Source organism: Ranitomeya variabilis, chromosome 1, assembly GCF_051348905.1.
Source record: "Ranitomeya variabilis isolate aRanVar5 chromosome 1, aRanVar5.hap1, whole genome shotgun sequence".
NCBI lineage: Eukaryota > Metazoa > Chordata > Amphibia > Anura > Dendrobatidae > Ranitomeya > Ranitomeya variabilis.
The window spans coordinates 13,181,091-13,201,353 of NC_135232.1; the positions used below are offsets into that span (position 1 = coordinate 13,181,091).

Below are 20,263 nucleotides of genomic sequence, written 5' to 3' on the forward strand. Positions count from 1 at the left end.
CTGTTTAGTTACTTAGCTAGTCAGACTTGCGATCCTTGCCACTAGGATCATAATAATTCCCACTATCATGATGGGAGACTTCAACATCCCCACTGATAGCCTTCAGTCAACAGCCTCCAAACTCCTGTCCCTAAGGCTACGTTCACATTTGCGGTCCTCGCCGCAGCGTCGGGCGCCGCAGCGGCGCCGCATGCGTCATGCGCCCCTATATTTAACATGGGGGCGCATGGACATGCTGCGCACTTGCGTTTTGCGCCGCATGCGTCGCTGCGGCGCCCGCGTCGGGGCGCAGAGGACACAGCAAGTTGCATTTTTGCTGCGTCCAAATTCAATGAAAAAAACGACGCATGCGGCGCAAAACGCAGCGTTGTGCATGCGTTTTGCTGCGTTTTTATTTGCGTTGTGCGTTGCGGCGCCGACGCTGCGGCGCACAACGCAAATGTGAACGTAGCCTTACTTCATCTTTAGGACTTAGTGGTCCTCCTCAGCCACCCACACAGACAGACATACCCTAGACCTGGTCTTCACCCGTCTCTGCTCTTTATTTAACTTCACCACCTCCCCTCTCCCTCTATCCAACCTCCATCTGCTCACTTTCTCATATCTGTCCTCCTCACCGGTCACCCATGTCCAGCAACATGCGCACCCCCGCAGAAACCTTGCACACCTAGACACCCACGCACTCTCTGACTCTATCCTACCACTGGCATCCATATCCTCACTCCACGACACAGAGAGTGCCGCTACTTTCTACAATGCCACTCTCGCATCAGCTATTGACACGGTTGCCCCGCTCGTTCATGGCAGAGTGCGACGTATCAATAGACAACCCTGGCACAATAGCACCACTAAAGAGCTCCGGCAAGTGTCCAGGGTTGCAGAGCGGCGTTGGAAGAAAACAAATTGGCAAGATGACTTCACTGCATTCAAACAGGCAACACTCGCTTTTAAATCAGCTCTCACCTCTGCTAAACACGCCTACTTCACATCCCTCGTATCTTCCTTATCCTACAACCCCAAACAGTTATTCAAAACCTTTAACTCTCTCCTCCGCCCCCCCCCCCCCCCCACTGCCCCCTCCAACCTCCCTCATCTCTGCTGAGGACTTTGCCACACACTTTAAAAATAAGATCGACCAAACAAGGCAAGTCTTCATTGTTCAACCACCACAACCCCTTAGTATACCAGACCAATGCCCAAAACCCCATAACCTCCCTATCCAACATCACTGAAGGGGGGCTTAATTGTCTCCCCTCCAAATCGCACCTCCCCACCTGTGCGCTCGATCCCAGCCCATCCCACCTCCTCCCCAACCTCACCACCACCACCCATCCCTAACCCACCTCTTCAACTTATCACTAACTTCTGGCACCTTCCCCTCTGCTTTCAAACATGCCACAATCACGCCTATCCTTAAAAATCCAACCCTCGATCCAACTGCTATGTCCAGCTATCGCCCAATATCGCTGCTCCCATTCGCTTCCAAACTCCTGGAGCGGCACGTCCATGCTGAACTTTCCTCTCACCTCTCATCTAACTTGCTCTTTGACAATCTACAATCTGGTTTCCGCCTCCATCATTCCACTGAGACTGCCCTGACCAAAATCAGTAACGACCTACTTACAGCCAAAGCTAACGGACAATACTCTGTACTCCACCTTCTAGTCCTGTCCTCTGCTTTCGACACAGTTGACCACTGCCTCCTACTACAGATCCTCCTCCTTTGGCATCAAAGCTCAAAAATAGCTCCAGAATCCGTCCTTTCCTCAACCGTCAATCTACTAAAATGCTTGTGCATGCCCTCATCATCTCCTGCCTTGACTACTGCAACATCCTTTTCTGTGGCCTCCCTGCTAACAACCTTGCACCTCTCCAGTCCATCCTTAACTCTGCTGCCCAACTAATTCATCTCTCTCCTCGCTACTCCTCCGCTTCCCCCTCTGCAAATCTCTTCACTGGCTCCCATTTCCTCAGTGTATCCAGTTCAAATTACTAATACTGACCTACAAAGCCATCCATAACCTGTCTCCTCCATATATCTCTGACCTAATCTCCCGATATCTTCCATCACGTAATCTCCCAAGACCTCCTTCTCTCCTCCACACTTATTCGCTCCTCACCCAACTGCCTTCAAAACTTCTCCTGAATATCCCCCATCCTCTGGAATTCTTTGCCCCAACACATCCGACTATCAACCACATTCAGATCCTTCAGAAGGAACCTGAAACCCACCTCTTCAGGAAAGCCTACAGCCTGCACTGACCCTGCTGCCTCCTCACCAACACCGGAGCTCCTGCAACCCTCAATCTATTGTCTCCATCCCCACCATCCTGTAGAATGTAAGCCTGCAAGGGCAGGATCCTCGCCCCTCTTTATTAGTCTGTCATTGTTAATTTACTGTAAGTGATATCTGTAACTTGTATGTAACTCCTCCTCATATACAGCACCATGGAATCAATGGTGCTATATAAATAAATAATAATAATAATAATCATAATAAAAAGAATACAAGAAACCACCAAAATCTGGGACACCAATGATATCGATCAGAAATGTCCCCCCACATACAGATCCGATACAGGGCTCAGCGCCGTCTACCTGATGATCCTCCGGACAGTCCTGGGGATACAGAGGACGGGGACATCTCTCTGGTGGATTTCTCCTCCTGGATCCATCTGTAGGAGACACACAGTGATGGAATAGATTGTGTGATGTGATGATGAGATGATGGAAGTAGTAGTAAGTGACCACAGCACAGAAATATCTGTGGCTGCATCACTAATAGCAACCGACCAAAGCTGAAGAGACAATCTGATGTCAGGGGAAGGTTTCCTCTCACCTCGTGGTGTAAGAAGCTGGAGCTCCTCCATCATCACATCCTGGTACCGATCCTGGTGTCCTTCTAGATACTCCCACTCCTCCATGGAGAGATAGACAGCGACGTCCTGACACCTTATAGGAACCTGACAACAGCGACACCGTCATCACCCAGAATCCTTCAGTGCTGTATAATGTCCCAGCAGCCACCTCTCCACTCATCACACAGAAACCTCCAGTGCTGTCCTGCATAATGTCCCAGCAGTCACCTCTTCACTCATCACCCAGAATCCTCCAGTGCTGTCCTGTATAATGTCCCAGCAGTCACCTCTCTGCTCATCACCCAGAATCCCCCAGTGCTGTATAATGTCCCAGCAGTCACCTCTCCGCTCATCACCCAGAATCCTCCAGTGCTGTATAATGTCCCAGCAGTCACCTCTTTGCTCATCACCCAGAATCCTCCAGTGCTGTATAATGTCCCAGCAGTCACCTCTCCGCTCATCACCCAGAATCCTTCAGTGCGGTCCTGTATAATATCCCAGCAGTCACCTCTCCGCTCATCACCCAGAATCCTCCAGTGCTGTATAATGTCCCAGCAGTCACCTCTCCGCTCATCACCCAGAATCCTTCAGTGCGGTCCTGTATAATATCGCAGCAGTCACCTCTCCGCTCATCCCCCAGAATCCTCCAGTCCTGTATAATGTCCCAGCAGTCACCTCTCCGCTCAGCAGCTCAATCATCTTGTTGCTGAGCTCCAGGATCTTCTTGTTCCTCTCATGTAGCAGGGAGTGCGGGGGAGGCTCTGTGATGGGGCCCGGGCTCCGCCCTCCTGACTCCTGGAGATGGATGATGGGAGTCACACCGTCCCCCGGTGTCTTCCTCACTATTGTGTAATCCTGTGTATGGAGAGAGACACTTAGGGAGAAGATTCCTTCCCGACTCCAGATCTGACAATCAGTAGAAATCCCGGGATCAATAACCGTCTCCAGTAATCTGGGGCCATAACCGGGAATATTATTCCCCTCCGGACAGACATCCCGGCCCCTCTACAGCTCTTATAGGGAATCCCCATGACAACTCCTCCGGGCAGAGAGCTCCACACAATCACTGCTCTTACAGGAAAGAATCCTTCTCTCTATTCTGGATTTCCTCCTCCCGATGTCGGACTTGTCACAGAACACAATAAAGCTGATAGAAATGTAGAGGAGTTACCTCTCCGCTCAGCAGGGAGACGATCTCCAGGGCGAAGTGGAATAATCTTCTGGTGGTCTCATCCCTGTCCTCGTCCATCCTCGGGGTCATTCAGGAGGAGGAGGGATGAGCACTGGATCAGCTGGAGGGATCTCGTCCTGCCGGCGTCTTCATGATGGAGGAGAAGATGGAAATCACAGGGGACGATAGAACGACAATCACGAAATTTTGCCAAATATCAACATTTATCAGGAGGAATCTGGAGGAAAAGCCACAAAACTCCACCGCAGCCTCCTCCGCCAATCTAACCGCTCATAATGAGCCTCGTAGGCGGAGGACGGTCACCGAGGAAACTATATCACCAGCAGAGGGCCAGTCACCGTGGTAACTACACCTCCAGCAGAGGACGGTCAATGTGGTAACTCTACCGCTAGTGGGGGACGGTCACTGTGGTAACTACACCGCCAGCAGAGGTCGGTCAACATGGTAACTATACCACCAGAGGGGGATGGTCACCGCGATAACTACACTGCCAGCGGAGGCTGTGAGATGAGGAGATGCTGTACATCCCTGTTGCTATAGTCCCTTCCAAGGAGAGCTACCGTATTTTTTGGACTTTAAGACTTTTTCCTACCAAAATGTGGAGAAAAATGGGGACTGCGTCTTATAGTCCGGATATACCGGCTCTGTCTGTGGTGGAGAGGTGGGAGCGGTTTTGGCAGAGCAGAGGGTCACAGAGGCAGGAGCCAGCAGATGCGGCAAACTCCTGTGACCGTTGCTAAAGAGAAATTAATATTCACTGCATTCCATGTCCATGGGTGTGGAGGGCAATGAATATTCATTTCTTTTTGGCGCTCCCTCGCAGCGTCCTGCTCCAGTGCTGGCAGATGCTTAACGATTGTAAGCAGCACATGGCAGGGACGGGACCGCCGGCAGCAGCAGGAAGGCTCCGGCTGACACTGCGCGCTGCTGAAGAGCAATGAATACTCACTGCTCTCTGCGATGAACAGTCCCGGTGAGTATTCCGGCAGCTGTTCTCTGCTTGTGACGTCCCTGCCATGTGCTGCTTACAAGCATTAATCAGCTGCTGGCAACGGAGTAGGACGCTGCGAGGGAGCGGAGGAAGGAAGTGGAATGGTTTGGTTTTTTTAATCTTTTCTGATGGGGCCAATCATACCAGGATAGGGATGAGGGAATTTTATTTACCAGGATGGGGATGAGGGGTCATGTGTATCAGGATGGGGATGAGGGAACCTTATTTACCAGGATAGGGGATATTAAGTACAGAATTGACCACATTTTTTGCTTCAGGATCTTTTTTCCTAATTTCCTCCTCTAAAGCCTAGGTGCGTCTTATGGTCCGGTGCGTCTTACTGTCTGAAAAATACGGTAATTTCGGCTGAGATACAACGATCTCCAGATCTTCCATTATTGCTCCAAATTTAAAATGAAATAAAATAAATACGATGCATCGGAGGTAAGAAAATACCCACAGCCGGTGTCTGTCCGTGTCCGATCCTTGTCTGGTCTCAGGTCCCGGTCACAAGTCTTTATTACAGAGATGAGAGAGCGGGAGGAATGGCTTCTTACATCACATCACCTGAGGGAGGAGAGATTTACGGTGGGGAATTATTATCAGACCAGTTCTCCCCAGATTACTGTACTCAGAGACAAAGGATTGTAGAACACACAGACCCTCTATATAGAGACATCATTTACCACCTTGCTGTTCACAAGTACAATCCTCTCTGACTGGTGATGTAAGAAGCCATTCCTCCCGCTCTCTCCTCTCTGTGACCGGGACCTGAGACCAGACAAGGATCGGACACAACAGACGCGGCTTCTGCTCTTGTCTCTGATGTGATGATAGCTGGTAGATGTCTGACACCTCCTGAGCTTCTCCTATAAGTTTCCATACAGGTTTCCACTACATAACAAACACAACTCCCCCCACAGACCCTCTATATAGAGACAGCGCCCGGTGCTATCACTTCTATCAATAACACTTATAGAGCGAATACTAAATACAGAATTATCAGATATAGAGGGAGAAGTAACTGTCTAATAATAATCAAAGTATAAATATTTACCATAACATTAACCCCTTAACGACCACGATACACCTTAAGGGTATTTAAGGCAGTTAAGGGTACTTAAACCACAGGAAAAAGTGTATAGCGCCCCCCAGAGTCAGAAATTCTCCAGGGTCTCGGCTGCCGGGGGTAGCTGAGACCCTAGAGAACATGATTCTGGTCGGTTTTTACTGACCCCAGTGTTGCGATCGCTGTTATTAACCGTATAACGGCAACTGCAAAAAGAAAAGTCTGATTTTCCATTTAATTTCTCTCTCCTCTGTGATCGCATATCAGAAGAGAGAGAAGTAGGGTCCCCGGTTCTGTGTCTCCCCCCTCCCCACCTAATGTTCCTGTGTCCCCCCATGGCCGCCGGAATCTTTTTCTGGGAAGAAAATGGCGGGCGTATGCGCAGTGTCCCCGCAGAGATCTGCCAGTCAGTACCCGGCAACAATAGGAGATGTTTACTATTAGTTCATTTTGATCACTGTGACAGACCCAATCACAGGGATCAAAATACAAAAAAATAGTAAATAAAACCCTCCTTTATCACCCCCTTAGACAGGGAAAAATAATAATAAAAAAATGTATTTATTTCCATTTTCCTATTAGGGTTAGAGTTGGGCTAAAGTTAGGGTTGGGGCTAGAATAGGGATTAGGGGTGTATTGGGGTTGGAGTTAGAATTGGGGGGTTTCCACTGTTTAGGCACATCAGGGGGGTCTCCAAATACGACATGGCATCCGATCTCAATTCCAGCCAATTCTGCGTTGAAAAAGTCAAACGGCGCTCCTTCCCTTCTGAGCCCTTCCATGCACCCAAACAGTGGTTTACCCCCACATATGGGGTATCAGCGTACTCAGGAGAAATTGCACAAGTTTTGTGTTTCATTTTCTCTTTCTACCCTTGTGAAAATAAAAAAAATTGGTTCAGAAGTAAAATGTTTGTGAAAAAAAAGTCAAGTGTTCAATTTTTCCCGTAAAGGGTTAATAAACTTCTTGAATGTGGTTTTGAGCACCTTGAGGGGTGCAGTTTTTAGAATGGTGTCACTTTCGGGTATTTTCTATCATTATAGACCCCTCAAAGTCACTTCAAGTGTGAGGTGGTCCCTAAAAAAATGGTTTTGTAAATTTTGTTGTAAAAATGAGAAATCAACTTCTCAACATTTAACCCTTATAACTTCCTAAAAAAAAAAAATTGTTTCCAAAATTGTGCTGATGTAAAGTAGACATGTGGGAAATGTTATTTATTAAGTATTTTGTGTGACATATCTCTGTGATTTAAGGGCATAAAAATTCAAAGTTGGAAAATTGCAAAATGTTTTAAATTTTCGCCAACTTTCAGTTTTTTTCATAAATAAATGTAAGTGATATGAAAGAAATGTTACCACTAACATGAAGTACAATATGTCACGAGAAAACAATGTCAGAATCACCGGGATCCGTGGAATCTCCGGAGTTATAACCTCATAAAGGGACAGTGGTCAGACTTGTAAAAATTGGCCCGGTCATTAGCCCTTACTGCCATTGGATGGAATACTACGCCGATGTCAGTATGTCTCCCTTTGAGGTGGGCTCCGGCGGTGAGCCGGGACAGGTCAGCTGTTATGAGCCCACAATAGACACAGGTGGAATCGTGACCCACTCACAGCTATTAACTAGTTAAATGCCGCTGTTAAACACTGACATCGGCATTTAGCAAGCGATTCCGGTCATCCGGCCAGAAACGTGCGCATCAGTGACCCCCGTCACATGATCGTCGGCATGACAACCAGAGGTCTGCTTGAGACTTCTACGGTTGTTGATGCCGGAATGCTATGAGCGCCTCCCTGTGGTCAGCAGCCATAGCAAGTCTGTAATTCTGCTACATAGAGGCGATCTAATTATCGCCTCTATGTAGCAGAGCCGATCGGGTTGTGGCAGCTTCTAGCCTCCCATGGAGACTATTGAAGTATGGCAAAAGTAAAAAAAAATGTTTTAAAAATATGAAAAAAAAAATATACAAAAATTCGAATCACTCCCCTTTCGCCCCATTCAAAGAAAATAAAAAAATCAAACCTACACATATTTGGTATTGCCGGGTTCAGAATCGCCCGATCTATGAATAAAAAAAAGGATTAACCTGACCGCTAAACGGCGTAATGAGAAAAAAGTCAAAATGACAAAATTACGTTTTTTTGGTCGCCGCAACATTACATTAAAATGTAATAACGGGCGATCACAAGATCGTATCTGCACCAATATGGTATCATTAAAAACATCAGCTCGGCACGCAAAAAATAACACCTCACCCGACCCGAGATCATGAAAATGGAGACGCTATGGGTATCGGAAAATGGCACAATTTACTGTTTTTTAGTAAAGTTTGGAATTTTTTTCTCACCACTTAGATAAAACGTAACCTAGTCATGTTTGGTGTCTGTGAAATCGTAATGACCTGGAGAACCATAATGGCAATGACAATTTTTTTGCAATTTCACCACATTGGAATTTTTTTTCCCATTTTCTCTTACACAACATGGTAAAACCAATGAGGTCATTCAAAACTAAAACTTGTCCTGCAAAAAACAAGCCCTCACATGGCCAAATGGAGGGAAATATAATAAAGTTATGGCTCTGGGAAGGAGGGGAGCGAAAAACGAAAAACCGGAAGAAGCTCCAGTCATGAAGGGGTTAAGTAGGAAATTGGCTCCGTCACTAAGGGGTTATCATCCCCAACACTGAGGCCGGCGTCACACATGCGTGTTTTACGTACGTAAGAGCGCAGAAACTACGTACGTAAAACTCGCATTACATACGGCACAATTATTCTCAATGGGGCTGCTCCTATCAGCCGTATATTACGGTTCAGTATTATACGGCTTTCTACGGCCGTACTAAATCGCAGCATGCTGCGTTTGTCAGCGTATTGCGCAAAAAAATCGCCAATGAAAGTCTATGGGGGCGAGAAAAATACGGATTCCACACGGACCAGCAGTGTGACTTGCGAGAAATACGCAGCGGTGTTAGTGAAAAGCCGGTAATTCAATTGCCGGCTTTTCATTTCTCCTGCACAAACCCGACAGGATATGAGACATGATTACATACAGTAAACCATCTCATATCCCCTTTTTTTTGCATATTCCACACTACTAATGTTAGTAGTGTGTATGTGCAAAATTTCAGCGCTGTAGCTGCTGAAATAAAGGGTTAAATGGCGGAAAAAATTGGCGTGGGCTCCCGCGCAATTTTCTCCGCCAGAATGGTAAAGCCAGTGACTGAGGGCAGATATTAATAGCCAGGAGAGGGTCCATGGTTATTGGCCCCCCCGTGGCTAAAAACATCTGCCCCCAGCCACCCCAGAAAAGGCACATCTGGAAGATGCGCCTATTCTGGCACTTGGCCACTCTCTTCCCACTCCCTGTAGCGGTGGGATATGGGGTAATGAAGGGTTAATGTCACCTTGCTATTGTAAGGTGACATTAAGCCAGATTAATAATGGAGAGGCGTCAATTATGACACCTATCCATTATTAATCCAATTGTTTGAAAGGGTTAAAAAACACACACACACATGATTTAAAAGTATTTTAATGAAATAAACACAGCGGTTGTTGTAATAATTTATTGCTCTCTCATTCCATTTCCAGGCCCTCGCTTGGCAAAATAATAAACGCACAAGATACATACCTTCTGATGTCCGATCACGTCCCACGAAGTAATCCATCTGAAGGGGTTAACTAATATTACAGGCAGGAGCCCTGCTAATGCAGCTGTGTGCTCGTGCCTGTAATTCCCCAGCGAATGAATGAAATGTAGGTCATTGACCTACATTTCCTTCAGTCGCGGTGATGCGCCCCCTGGTGGATGTCCTCATATGACCTGGAGCGTGGGAAAAAGTTCCCAGGCTGCAGTTCATGAGAACATCCAGCAGAGGGCGCCTCACCGCGACTCAATGTAAGTACAGATCACTGCTTTCCTTTCAGCACCCGGGGATTACAGACACGAGTGAGTGGTTTATCGCAGCTCCTGCCTGTAATATTAGTTAACCCCTCCAGATGGATTACATCGTGGGACGAGACGGTTCACCAGAAGGTATGTATCTTGTGCGTTTATTATTTTTCCAAGCGAGGGTGTTCCTGATGGATTGAGAGAACAATAAATTATTACAACAACCGCTGTGTTTATTTCATTAAACTACTTTTAAATCATGTGTGTGTTTTTTAACCCTTTCCAACAATTAGATTAATAATGGATAGGTGTCATAATTGACGCCTCTCCATCATTAATCTGGCTTAATGTCACCTTCCAATAGCAAGGTGGCATTAACCCTTCATTACCCCATATCCCACCGCTACAGGGAGTGGGAAGAGAGTGGCCAAGTGCCAGAATAGGCGCATCTTCCAGATGTGCCTTTTCTGGGGTGGCTGGGGGCAGATGTTTGTAGCCAGGGGGGGGGCAATAACCATGGACCCTCTCCTGGCTATTAATATCTGCCCTCAGTCACTGGCTTTACCACTCTGGCGGAGAAAATTGCGCGGGAGCCCACAACAATTTTTTCCGCCATTTAACCCTTTATTTCAGCAGCTACAGCGCTGAAATTTTGCACATACACACTACTAACATTAGTAGTGTGGAATATGCAAAAAAAAGGGGGATATGAGATGGTTTACTGTATGTAATCATGTCTCACATCATGTCGGGTTTGTGCAGGAGAAATGAGAAGCCGGCAATTGAATTACCAGCTGTTCACAGATATCGCGCTGAATGAAATCTAAATACAGAATATATATATATGTGTCTCAATGACATATATATATATATATATATATATATATATATATATATATACACTGTATATATGTTTTCCCGAACATTTGAGCACATAAATCCATTAGATGTCGGTTTTGCAAGCCTGCGCGAAAATCTCGCAGTATGGATGCCATACGGATTACATACGGAGGATGCCATGCGCAAAATACGCTGACACACCCTGACTACGGATCAATATTTTGGGAACATTTCTCCGTATTACGGCCGTAGTACGGACGTATAATACGTGGCGTATTGTCTTACGCCCAGTGTGACGCCGGCCTGAGGAGCAGACGCTGCACATCCCCCATACAATGCTGCCCGTCCCCAACACTGAGGAGCCGCAGTCACATGGAGCAGGAGCCTCCACAGGAACAGCTCTGATCTCACCCCACACTCTCCTCTCACAGATTTACCACAAGCACCAAAACTCCACCAAACCCTCCTGTAATCTCACCGGAATGGCGGGAAATCTGCTGCTGGCTGACACCAGAGAACACGAGCTGCACACAACCAGGACGGAGCTGCTGCACTGAGAGCGGAAGGACCTGTGGTGACGTCACCGTCATGTGATCAGGGGGCGGGGCTCAGGACAGAAGTGGTGAAGGACCTGTGGTGACGTCACCGTCATGTGATCAGGGGCGGGGCTGGCTTATGGTGGAGGAGCTGTGGTGACTGGATATGTTGTCCTCCTCCTTCCGTCATCTCCACTGCAGACGGAATCGGATCACTGGTGAGGTGAGTAGATCGCAGTGGATTTTTTGATGATCTCTCTGCAGCTTCTCCATTCTATACAGTTCAGTTTCTACAGTGACGTCCCTCAAAAAATCACCTCCGATGTTCAGAATGGAGCAGATTCCAGGAGCCTCGTAGACTGCAGTGTAGTGGAATTGGAATGTACACACACATCTATAATATAACGCTGGGAGCGTCACTCTGTCCGAAGCCTTTATAGACTGCGCAAGCGCCGGCGCAGTCTGGACCCCACAGAGCGACGCTCCCAGGAGATCGCGGTATGCGTAAGCGCTGAACGCACACCGCGATCTCCACCGGAGAAACAGGGACGAGCCAGGACGGTGAGTATACTTACCTGTCCCGTTCCACCGACGCCATTCCGGGCCATGAATATCCCCCTGCTCCCGGAATCGGCGCCTGCGCAGTCCGCACTTTCCGGCGCCATTTTCTTGAAGACACATTGCAGTGTGTCTTCAAGAAAATGGCGCCGGAAAGCGCGGACTGCGCAGGCGCCGATTCCGGCACCAGGAGGACACAGAAAATGGCGCCGGAAATGAATAAGGTACCGCAAGTAACAAATTGCTGTGCCATGAGGCTGTGGCACTTCATGCCACAGCTATTTGTTACTTACGCCACTTACGTCCACAGCCACCGCACCCACCACAGCCACTGTACCCAGCACAGCCGCCGCACCCAGCAAAGCCGCCGCACCGAGCACAGCCGCCGCACCCAGCACAGCCGCCGCACCGAGCACAGCCGCCGCACCCAGCACAGCCACGTACAGCCGCCCACAGCCACACACAGCCGCCCACAGCCACGCACAGCCGCCCACAGCCACACACAGCCGCCCACAGCCACACACAGCCGCCCACAGCCACGCACAGCCGCCTACAGCCACGCACAGCCGCCGCACCCAGCACAGCCATCCACAGCCGCCGCACCCACCACAGCCGTCGCACCGAGCACAGCCGCCGCACCCAGCACAGCCATGCACAGCCACCCACAGCCACACACAGCCGCCCACAGCCACGCACAGCCACACACAGCCGCCCACAGCCACACACAGCCGCCCACAGCCACGCACAGCCGCCCACAGCCACGCACAGCCGCCTACAGCCACGCACAGCCGCCGCACCCAGCACAGCCATCCACAGCCGCCGCACCCACCACAGCCGCCGCACCCAGCACAGCCGCCGCACCCAGCACAGCCGCCCACAGCCACGCACAGCCGCCCACAGCCGCCTACAGCCACGCACAGCCAGCGCACCCAGCACAGCCGCCGCACCCAGCACAGCCACCCACAGCCGCCGCACCCACCACAGCCACCGCACCCAGCACAGCCGCCGCACCCAGCACAGCCGCCTACAGCCACGCACAGCCGCCCACAGCCACGCACAGCCGCCCACAGCCACGCACAGACGCCCACAGCCACGCACAGGCGCCGCACCCAGCACAGCCGCCTACAGCCACGCACAGCCGCTGCACCCAGCACAGCCACGCACAGCCGCCCACAGCCACGCACAGCCGCCCACAGCCACGCACAGCCGCCCACAGCCACGCACAGGCGCCTACAGCCACGCACAGGCGCCGCACCCAGCACAGCCGCCTACAGCCACGCACAGCCGCTGCACCCAGCACAGCCACGCACAGCCGCCCACAGCCACGCACAGCCGCCCACAGCCACGCACAGCCACGCACAGGCGCCTACAGCCACGCACAGCCGCCCGCACTCAGCACAGCCGCCCGCACTCAGCACAGCCGCCCGCACTCAGCACAGCCGCCCGCACTCCGCACAGCCGCCCGCACTCCGCACAGCCGCCCGCACTCCGCACAGCCGCCCGCACTGATGGGGGCACAGGATGGAGCAGCACGTGATAGGATGGGGGCGCAGGATAGGAGCACATGACAGGATGGGGATGCAGGATGGAGCAGCACATGACACGGTGGAGCAGCACATGACAGGATGGGGGCGCAGGATGGAGCAGCACATGACACGGTGGAGCAGCACATGACAGGATGGGGGCGCAGGATGGAGCAGCACATGACACGGTGGAGCAGCACATGACAGGATGGGGGCGCAGGATGGAGCAGCACATGACAGGATGGGAGAGCAAGATGGGAGCAGCACATACCAGGATGGAGACCATATACCAATATAAATGCTCGCCACCCGGGCGTAGAACGGGTTCAATAGCTAGTTATATATATACTGTATAGACATATCATCTTTATGTTTGTAATAATGTAATATTTTTATTCTTTAGATACTTTCTGAAACTGTTAGATTTATTATGTACTAGATGGTGGCCCGATTCTAACGCATCGGGTATTCTAGAATATGTATATAGTTTATTTATGAAGATTTCAGAATAATGCAATGAACACACAGGATTTTCTGGGTAAAATATATTTATTGTCATTAAATTTTATTGCTCATAGAACTTAATACAATTGAATGAAATTATGAAACAGATCATCAAAATACATAAGCTATTACATGAATATCTAACTGTAGTTAAATAAATCATCGGACAAAAGAAGGACATCGACACTAATATATTTGTTAACAATATCAACCCAAAATATTTTTGTACACCACATTTCTTGTGAATACCTTTTCACTATCTATAAGCAACTTTCCTTGTAACGGGGTAGGAAGAACTTGCACCTTGACCTTGGATCTCATTTTAACTCTTGAAAATGCAACGTAGAATTGTCCATGACCAAAAACGGGCTGCGGTAGATATATGCCAACACGGTGTAGAGCTTGACCTTGTGACTTGTTTATTGTCATGGCAAAAGCTGGTTTAACTGGAAACTGTCGATGCCGAAGCCTAAATGGAAGACCGTTGTCTGAAGGACATGAATCAATGAACACTTCATCTCCCTTTCCTGATCCAGTGATCACTCTTGCTTGAATGACGTTAGAATGGAGTCCAGTAACAATAAGGCGAGTTCCATTACATAGACCATTTTTTGTATTTAGATTCCGCAGCAACATTATGATTGTTCCAACTTTGAGTTGTAGTCTGTGGGATGGCATTCCTGATGGAGTAAGTAAAAATTCAACTGGATAATGCTCTCGTTCATCTTCATTATCTACATCCACTGAATCATCACTTTTGTACAACTTATACTCTCCAGGCATTCTATCCATCACCTGGGAATTTAGCAGAGCCACGTCATCGTTCTTAGGACAGAGAATTGCATGAGAAGAGGCCCTCTCAACACTACTTTGGTCGTTCACATCAATTTCAATGCATTTTCCAAAAACATCAGTTACGATGCAGTCAGTGCACAACATGTCTTCTGGTATTTCAATAATGTCTTCTCCAAGGTTGTATTCGTTGCTAAGCTCACCAAGTTTAACCCCTTCCCGACCCATGACGCCACATAGGCGTCATGAAAACCTGTGCCAATCCGACCCATGACGCCTATGTGGCGTCATGGAATGATCGCGTCCCTGCAGATCGGGTGAAGGGGTTAACTCCTATTTTACCCGATCTGCAGGGAGAGGGGGAGTGGTACTTCAGCCCAGGGGGGGTGGCTTCACCCCCCCGTGGCTACGATCGCTCTGATTGGCTGTTGAAAGTGAAACTGCCAATCAGAGCGATTTGTAATATTTCACCTAAAAAACTGGTGAAATATTACAATCCAGCCATGGCCGATGCTGCAATATCATCGGCCATGGCTGGAAACACTAATGTGACCCCCCCCCACCCCACCGATCGCCCCCCCAGTGCTCCGTTATAGGGTCCGGTCCCCTCCGTCCGCCTGCCGGCTCCCCCGTCCTGCTGTCCGCTCCCCCGTCCTCCTGCCCGCTCCCCCCCTGCTCCTATGTCACCCCCCCGTGCTCCGACGCCCCCCCCGTGCCCCGATCTCCCCCCCCTTATACTTACCGAGGCTCCCGGTCCCCGTCCGCCTCCATCATGGGCGCCGCCATCTTCCAAAATGGCGGGCGCATGCTCAGTGCGCCCGCCGGCCGGCAGATTCATTAGAGGTACATTTTGATCGCTGTGGTAGGTTCTATCACAGCGATCAAAATAAAAAAATAATAAATAAACCCCCCCCCTTTATCACCCCCATAGGTAGGGACAATAATAAAATAAAGAAAATATTTTTTTTTCTTTTTCCACTAGGGTTAGGGTTAGAACTAGGGTTAGAACTAGGGGTAGGGTTAGGGGTAGGGTTAGGGGTAGGGTTATGGCATGTGCACACAGAGCGGATCGGCCGCGGATCCGCAGCGGATCGGCCGCGGATCCGCAGCGGATCGGCAGCGGATCCGCAGCGGATCGGCAGCAAATCCGCAGCGGATCCGCAGCGGATCGGCCGCGGATCGGCCGCGGATCGGCCGCGGATCCGCAGCGGATCGGCAGCGGATCCGCAGCGGATCCGCAGCGGATTGGCAGCGGATCCGCAGCGGATTGTCAGCGGATCCGCAGCGGATCGGCCGCGGATCCGCAGCGGATCCGCAGCGGATTGGCCGCGGATCCGCAGCGGATTGGCAGCGGATTGGCCGCGGATCCGCAGCGGATTGGCCGCTGCGAATTCGAAGCAGTTTTCCATCAGGTTTACAGTACCATGTACACCTAAGGAAAACCAAATCCGCTGTGCCCATGGTGCGGAAAATTCCGTGCAGAAACGCTGCGTTGTATTTTCCGCAGCATGTCAATTCTTTGTGCGGATTCCGCAGCGTTTTACACCTGTTCCTCAATAGGAATCCGCAGGTGAAATCTGCACAAAAAAACACTGGAAATCTGCTGTAAATCCGCAGGTAAAACGCAGTGCCTTTTACCTGCAGATTTTTCAAAAATCATGCGGAAAAATCTCACACGAATCCGCAACGTGGGCACATAGCCTTAGGGTTAGGGTTGGAATTAGAGTTAGGGTTGGAATTAGGGCTAGGGTTTGAAATAGGGTTAAGATTAGGCTTGTGGTTAGGGTTACGGATAGGGTTAGGGGTGTGTTGGGGTTACAGTTCTGGTTAGGGTTGGAATTAGGGTTACGGTTGGGATTAGGGTTAGGATTAGGGTTGGAATTAGGGTTACGGGTGTGTTGCGGTTAGGGTTGTGGTTAGGGGTGTGTTGGGGTTAAGGTTGTGATTAGGGTTATGGCTACAGTTGGGATTAGGATTAGGGGTGTGTTGGGGTTAGTGTTGAAGTTAGAATTGAGGGGTTTCCACTGTTTAGGCACATCAGGGGTCTCCAAACGCAACATGGCGCCACCATTGATTCCAGCCAATCTTGCGTTCAAAAAGTCAAATGGTGCTCCCGCCCTTCCAAGCCCCGACGTGCGCCCAAACAGTGGTTTACCCCCACATTTGGGGTACCAGCGTACTCAGGACAAACTGGGCAACAACTGTTGGGGTCTAATTTCTCCTGTTACCCTTGCAAAAATAAAAAATTACTTGCTAAAACATAATTTTTGAGGAAAGAACAATTATTTTTTATTTTCACGGCTCTGCGTTATAAACTTCTGTGAAGCACTTGGGGGTTGAAAGTGCTCACCACACATCTAGATAAGTTCCTTCGGGGGTCTAGTTTCCAAAATGGGGTCACTTGTGGGGTGTTTCTACTGTTTAGGTACATCAGGGGCTCTGCAAATGCAATGTGACGCCCGCAGACCATTCCATCAAAGTCTGCATTTCAAATGTCACTACTTCCCTTCCGAGCCCTGACGTGTGCCCAAACAGTGGTTTACCCCCACATATGGGGTATCAGCGTACTCACAACAAACTGGGCAACAAATATTGGGGTCCAAATTCTCCTGTTACCCTTGTGAAAATAAAAAATTGCTTGCTAAAACATCTTTTTTGAGGAAAGAAAAATGATTTTTTATTTTCACGGCTCTGCGTTGTAAACTTCTGTGAAGCACTTGGGGGTTGAACGTGCTCACCACACATCTAGATAAGTTCCTTGGGGGGTCTAGTTTCCAAAATGGGGTCACTTGTGGGGGGTTTCTACTGTTTAGGCATATCAGGGGCTCTGCAAACGCAACCTGACGCCCGCAGAGCATTCCATCAAAGTCTGCATTTCAAAACGTCACTACTTCCCTTCCGAACCCTGACGTGTGCCAAAACAGTGGTTTACCCCCACATATGGGGTATCAGCGTACTCAGGAGAAACTGGACAACAACTTTTGGGGTCCAATTTCTCCTGTTACCCTTGGGAAAATAAAAAAATTCTGGGCTAAAAAAATATTTTTGAGGAAAGGAAACACATTTTTTATTTTCACGGCTCTGCGTTATAAACTTCTGTGAAGCACTTGGGGGTTCAAAGTGCTCACCACACATCTAGATTAGTTCCTTGGGAGGTCTAGTTTCCAAAATGGGGTCACTTGTGGGGGAGCTCCAATGTTTAGGCACACAGGGGCTCTCCAAACGCGACATGGTGTCCGCTAATGATTGGAGCTAATTTTCCATTCAAAAAGCCAAATGGCGTGCCTTCCCTTCCGAGCCCTGCCGTGCGCCCAAACAGTGGTTTACCCCCACATATGGGGTATCATCGTACTCAGAACAAACTGGACAAAAACATTTGGGGTCCAATTTCTCCTATTACCCTTGGGAAAATAAAAAATTCTGGGCTAAAAATCATTTTTGAGGAAAGAAAAATAATTTTTTTATTTTCACGGCTCTGCGTTATAAACTTCTGTGAAGCACCTGGGGGTTATAAGTGCTCACTATGCATCTAGATAAGTTTCTTGGGGGGTCTAGTTTCCAAAATGGGGTCACTTGTAGGGGAGCTCCAATGTTTAGGCACACAGGGGCTCTCCAAACGCGACATGGTGTCCGCTAACGATTGGAGCTAATTTTCCATTCAAAAACTCAAATGGCACGCCTCCCCTTCCGAGCCTTGCCGTGCACCCAAACAGTGGTTTACCCCCACATATGAGGTATCGGCATACTCAGGAGAAATTGCCCAACAAATTTTAGGATCCATTTTATCCTGTTGCCCATGTGAAAATGAAAGAATTGAGGCTAAAAGAAATTTTGTGTGAAAAAAAAGTACTTTTTCATTTTTGCGGATCAATTTGTGAAGCACCTGGGGGTTTAAAGTGCTCACTATGCCTCTGGATGAGTTCCTTGGGGGGTCTAGTTTCCAAAATGGGGTCACTTGTGGAGGAGCTCCAATGTTTAGGCACACAGGAGCTTTCCAAACGCGACATGGTGTCCGCTAACGATGGAGATAATTTTCCATTCAAAAAGTCAAATGGCGCTCCTTCCCTTCCGAGCCTTACCATGTGCCCAAACAGTGGTTTACCCCCACATGTGAGGTATTGTTGTACTCAGGAGAAATTGCCCAACAAAAATTAGGATCCATTTTATCCTGTTGCCCATGTGAAAATGAAAAAATTGAGGCTAAAATAATTTTTTTGTGAAAAAAAAGTACTTTTTCATTTTTACGGATCAATTTGTGAAGCACCTGGGGGTTTAAAGTGCTCACTATGCTTCTAGATAAGTTCCTTGGGGGGTCTAGTTTCCAAAATGTGGTCACTTGTGGGGGAGCTCCAATGTTTAGGCACACGGGGGCTCTCCAAACGCGACATGGTGTCCGCTAAAGATTGGAGCCAATTTTTCATTAAAAAAGTCATATGGCGCTCCTTCCCTTCCGAGCCCTGCCGTGCACCCAAACAGTGGTTTACCCCCACATATGAGGTATCAGCGTACTCAGGACAAATTGGACAACAACGTCCCTGGTCCAGTTTCTCCTTTTACCCTTGGGAAAATAAAAAAATTGTTGCTAAAAGATCATTTTTGTGACTAAAAAGTTAAATGTTCATTTTTTACTTCCATGTTGCTTCTGCTGCTGTGAAACACCTGAAGGGTTAATAAACTTCTTGAATGTGGTTTTGAGCACCTTGAGGGGTGCAGTTTTTAGAATGGTGTCACTTTTGGGTATTTTCAGCCATATAGAACCCTCAAAATGACTTCAAATGTGAGGTGGTCCCTAAAAAAAATGGTTTTGTAAATTTTGTTGTAAAAATGAGAAATCACTGGTCAAATTTTAACCCTTATAACTTCCTAGCAAAAAAAAAAATTGTTTCCAAAATTGTGCTGATGTAAAGTAGACATGTGGGAAACGTTATTTATTAACTATTTTGTGTCACATAACTCTCTGGTTTAACAGAATAAAAATTCAAAATGTGAAAATTGCGAAATTTTCAAATTTTTTGCCACATTTCCGTTTTTTTCACAAATAAACTCAAAAATTATCGACCTAAATTTACCACTAACATGAAGCCCAATATGTCATGAAAAAACAATCTCAGAATCGCTAAGATCCGTTGAAGCGTTCCTGAGTTATTACCTCATAAAGGGACACTGGTCAGAATTGCAAAAAACGGCAAGGTCATTAAGGCCAAAATAGGCTGGGTCATGAAGGGGTTAAGAAGCCAGTTGCTATACTCTGGGTCAGAAGATCGCATATTGTTAATTAGTTGGAGTTTATTGAACTGTTTCCACAGGTCAGCCATTTTTAAGCTGGACTCGATAACATCTGTTCTTGTTCCATTTGGTATGACTGGAAGGCATTGCCTAAAATCTCCGCCAATGACAAAAACTTTACCTCCAAATGGAATTTTATTTTTTTCAGCAACATTTGTAGTCATTACTTCACGCAGAAGTCTGTCAATTAAGCTCAAAGCATATTTGGGTGCCATTGT

At 48.3% G+C, this 20,263-nt stretch overlaps 1 protein-coding gene across 1 annotated transcript in view; it reads right to left on the minus strand.

Annotated features, from left to right (window-relative positions):
* LOC143793501 (uncharacterized) overlaps positions 1–11,452 on the minus strand; it is a 71,311-nt gene extending 59,859 nt beyond the window's left edge. The window contains exons 1-5 of the mRNA XM_077280532.1: positions 11,325–11,452; positions 4,030–4,176; positions 3,534–3,713; positions 2,840–2,963; positions 2,599–2,675 (exon numbers count right to left, since the gene is read on the minus strand). Of these exons, the coding sequence (XP_077136647.1) occupies positions 2,599–2,675; positions 2,840–2,963; positions 3,534–3,713; positions 4,030–4,119 (471 nt within the window). The 5' untranslated portion in view covers positions 4,120–4,176; positions 11,325–11,452. The remainder of the gene's footprint in view (positions 1–2,598; positions 2,676–2,839; positions 2,964–3,533; positions 3,714–4,029; positions 4,177–11,324) is intronic.
* Positions 11,453–20,263: the final 8,811 nt, after the last annotated feature.